General features: G+C 42.7%; 1 protein-coding gene across 1 annotated transcript in view; it reads right to left on the bottom strand.

Moving 5' to 3' along the window:
- PLAC8 (placenta-specific 8) overlaps window positions 1-2,786 on the bottom strand; it is a 45,637-nt gene that overhangs the window by 8,658 nt on the left and 34,193 nt on the right. The window contains exon 5 of the mRNA XM_012647150.1: window positions 1,947-2,063. Within this exon, the coding sequence (XP_012502604.1) occupies window positions 1,959-2,063 (105 nt within the window). The 3' untranslated portion in view covers window positions 1,947-1,958. The remainder of the gene's footprint in view (window positions 1-1,946; window positions 2,064-2,786) is intronic.

Consider the following 2,786-nt stretch of genomic DNA (forward strand, 5'->3'; position numbering starts at 1 on the left):
ATCATGGACAATAATCTCCTCCGAGTTAACCAGGAGGCAGGAGGATCACTTGAGCCCAGGAATTTGAGGTTGCTGTGAGCTAGGCTGACGCCACGGCACTCTAGCCCGGGCAACACAATGAGACTCTGTCTCAAAAAAAAAAAAATCGCATCTTGTATCAGTGACCTTCCCTTTGCCCTGTCTGATCCAGTTCTAGCGGGCCCCCTGCTGTGTGCTGTACTCTCCTGCCCTTTGTCTTTGAGGTGGGTTCAACCAATGGGAAGCCCAGCTGCACTTCAGAAACTGAGATCAGCCTACTTTTTCCATTCTGTGGGGTTACCTCAGGCTGCTCACGTCCTCTGTTGAGGGGACACTGCTCCTCTCAGCGCAGCCTTCTTCACACTGCTCTCTGCTTAGGGGTGCAGGTAGCTGATCCCTCCTCTCCTCCCCGGGGCCTCGCCGTTGCTGGCTAGGTTATTAGGCCTCCCCCATCACTCCCCTACATCCCTCACCCGCACCTTTATAATCAGTCTTCACTAAATCCCTCAATTATCGCAATTTCAGTGCCATCTGTTTCTTGTTGTGAACTGATACACACTTCCTCTGTAGTACTACAAACCACTTCTTTCAAGAAATTATCACTCCTACATCTCCTAAGATGGGATTCTTTCCTCTTCTAATCATAAAAGACCACCTTGTCTAAAAGCGTTAGTCCAACTCGGCATTTTGTTTAGGGGCTCGTCGAATCCCCTCTTTTTGAGTAGAAAGCCTATGAGGACAGGAGGACCAGCTGGTTTATCTTTGTCCCCCACAACACTTAGCGGTATCTTACACAGTACTAGATACTTGATATCTGATTTGCTAAATAAATGAACTTTTAAAAATATCTTTCCCAAGAATCACTTTTGTTAACCTCTACAGAGTCCTTACTCAGTTGAGAAAGGAAGTGGGATATAGCAAAGAATGGAAAAAAGAATGTTTTCTTCCCGTACTCATCACATACTCTATAGAACTGCAGTCCCCCAACCCCCAGGCTGCAGACTGCAGAGCTCCCCACCCCGCTAACCCCTGTCCCCCCATCTGTGGAAAAACTGTGTTCCATGAAACTCAGAAACGGGGCGGGGCGGTTGGAGTGGAGGGGTTGGAGCTGTCTTGTTCAGGAGGTGAGCAGCAGGTGAGCCAGCAAAGCTTCGTCTGTTTTTACAGCCGCTCTCCTCCCCATCACTGGCATCACCGCCTGAGCTCCACCTACCCCCCTCCACCGTGGAAAATTGTCTTCCATGAAACCGGTCCCTGGTGCCAAAACGGCTGGGACCACGGCACAGAAGACCGACAAAACCATGTTGATTTCCACTTAACTCCGTCCTCAATAGCTAATCCTGAGAAACATGAGTTGAAAATGACTTGATTGATTTTCAGATGCTGAAATTCTAGATAACATTCCCAAATATTCTAAATTCTGTACCCACCCCTTTCAACGTTCACCTTCTTAAATAGGACTTTTCCGTTTAACTTCACCTTGCTATGATAAACACTTTATGCCACAATCAATCCAAATATTATAAAATATGTAATATTTGCTCTATTATTTTTTCAGTATTTACCAGTTTATTTTGTCAACTTGTTTGTCTTAGCAGGGAACATGTTTTCTGTTTCTTTTATATGTCACCACACTATGGTAATTTACAAGTGGAAAGTGCTTCATTAATAGACCAACAGAATTCTGAGTTTAGAAAATTCACCATTCCTTTGTTTACTAAAAGATGGTTTCAAAGTGTAGAACTATCTTCTTCATAAGAAGGAATCAAAATCAATATTTATATTAAGATAGTACTTTGGGGGTGAGTTCAAAGGAAAAATTGTTGTTACTGAATTATTACTCAAAACAATGAATAATTATTAACAAAGCCCTTAATTATATTTCTAAAAATGCACAGATTCTAGGAGGAATGTTTGCGTTAACTCACCATCAGTTTTTTTTAGAAAGTACGCATGGCTCTCCTTCTGTTGATGTCTCTCTTGATTTGGCAGAGAGAACAGTAAGGACAGCAAAGTGTTACCATATAGTCATCGCAAATAGATCCCTGTTGGAAAATAAAAAAGAAACAGAAATATAAAATTCACCTATTTGAAATTAAGACTTGTGGATTTTCAAACATCTTGAAGAGAAGCAGAAGGCACTGGTCCTTCAGATTCAGTTTGGGTGGATACATTTAAGAAAATGTTAATTCATTTTTCCATACAACTCTTGTCTCTTTATGACATAAAATGTGTTCCAAGATACTTTATAATTCTGAAAATATAAGAAGATATGCAACCAAATATCAAGTACGAGGGTAGACTAAAGAATTTCAGAGCCGGTGTGTTGTCATGCACCTGTAGTCCCAGCTCCTTGGGAAGCTGAGGCCGGAGGATCACTTGAGCCCAGGAGTTTGCAGCTGCGGTGAGCTAGGACGACACCACTGCTCTCTAGCCAGGGCAATAGCGCGAGGCTTTGTCTCAAAATAAAAATTAAAAAAAAAAAGTTTCAGGAAGTAGAATTTAAATATCTTTTCTTCCACACTTCCTGTCTTAGGAAGCTGCTAAAGGATGTACTTCATCAAAATGAGGGAGTAAACAAAGAAAGAGGAAGACCTGGGATATAACAAACAGGAGTCTAACACAGGAGAGAAGCTAATGGAATCTGCAAGGTCACAGTAAAGGGAGATCCCAGGATGAGAACTAAGCACCAGGAATAAAGGGCCATAGTTCAAAGGGGAATGGGTCAGGGGGAGATGTCATCAAGAAGATGAAAACGGGCCGGGCGC

The sequence above is a fragment of the Propithecus coquereli genome, unplaced genomic scaffold (genome assembly GCF_000956105.1).
Source record: "Propithecus coquereli isolate 6110/MARCELLA unplaced genomic scaffold, Pcoq_1.0 Scaffold26, whole genome shotgun sequence".
Taxonomy (NCBI): Eukaryota; Metazoa; Chordata; class Mammalia; order Primates; family Indriidae; genus Propithecus; species Propithecus coquereli.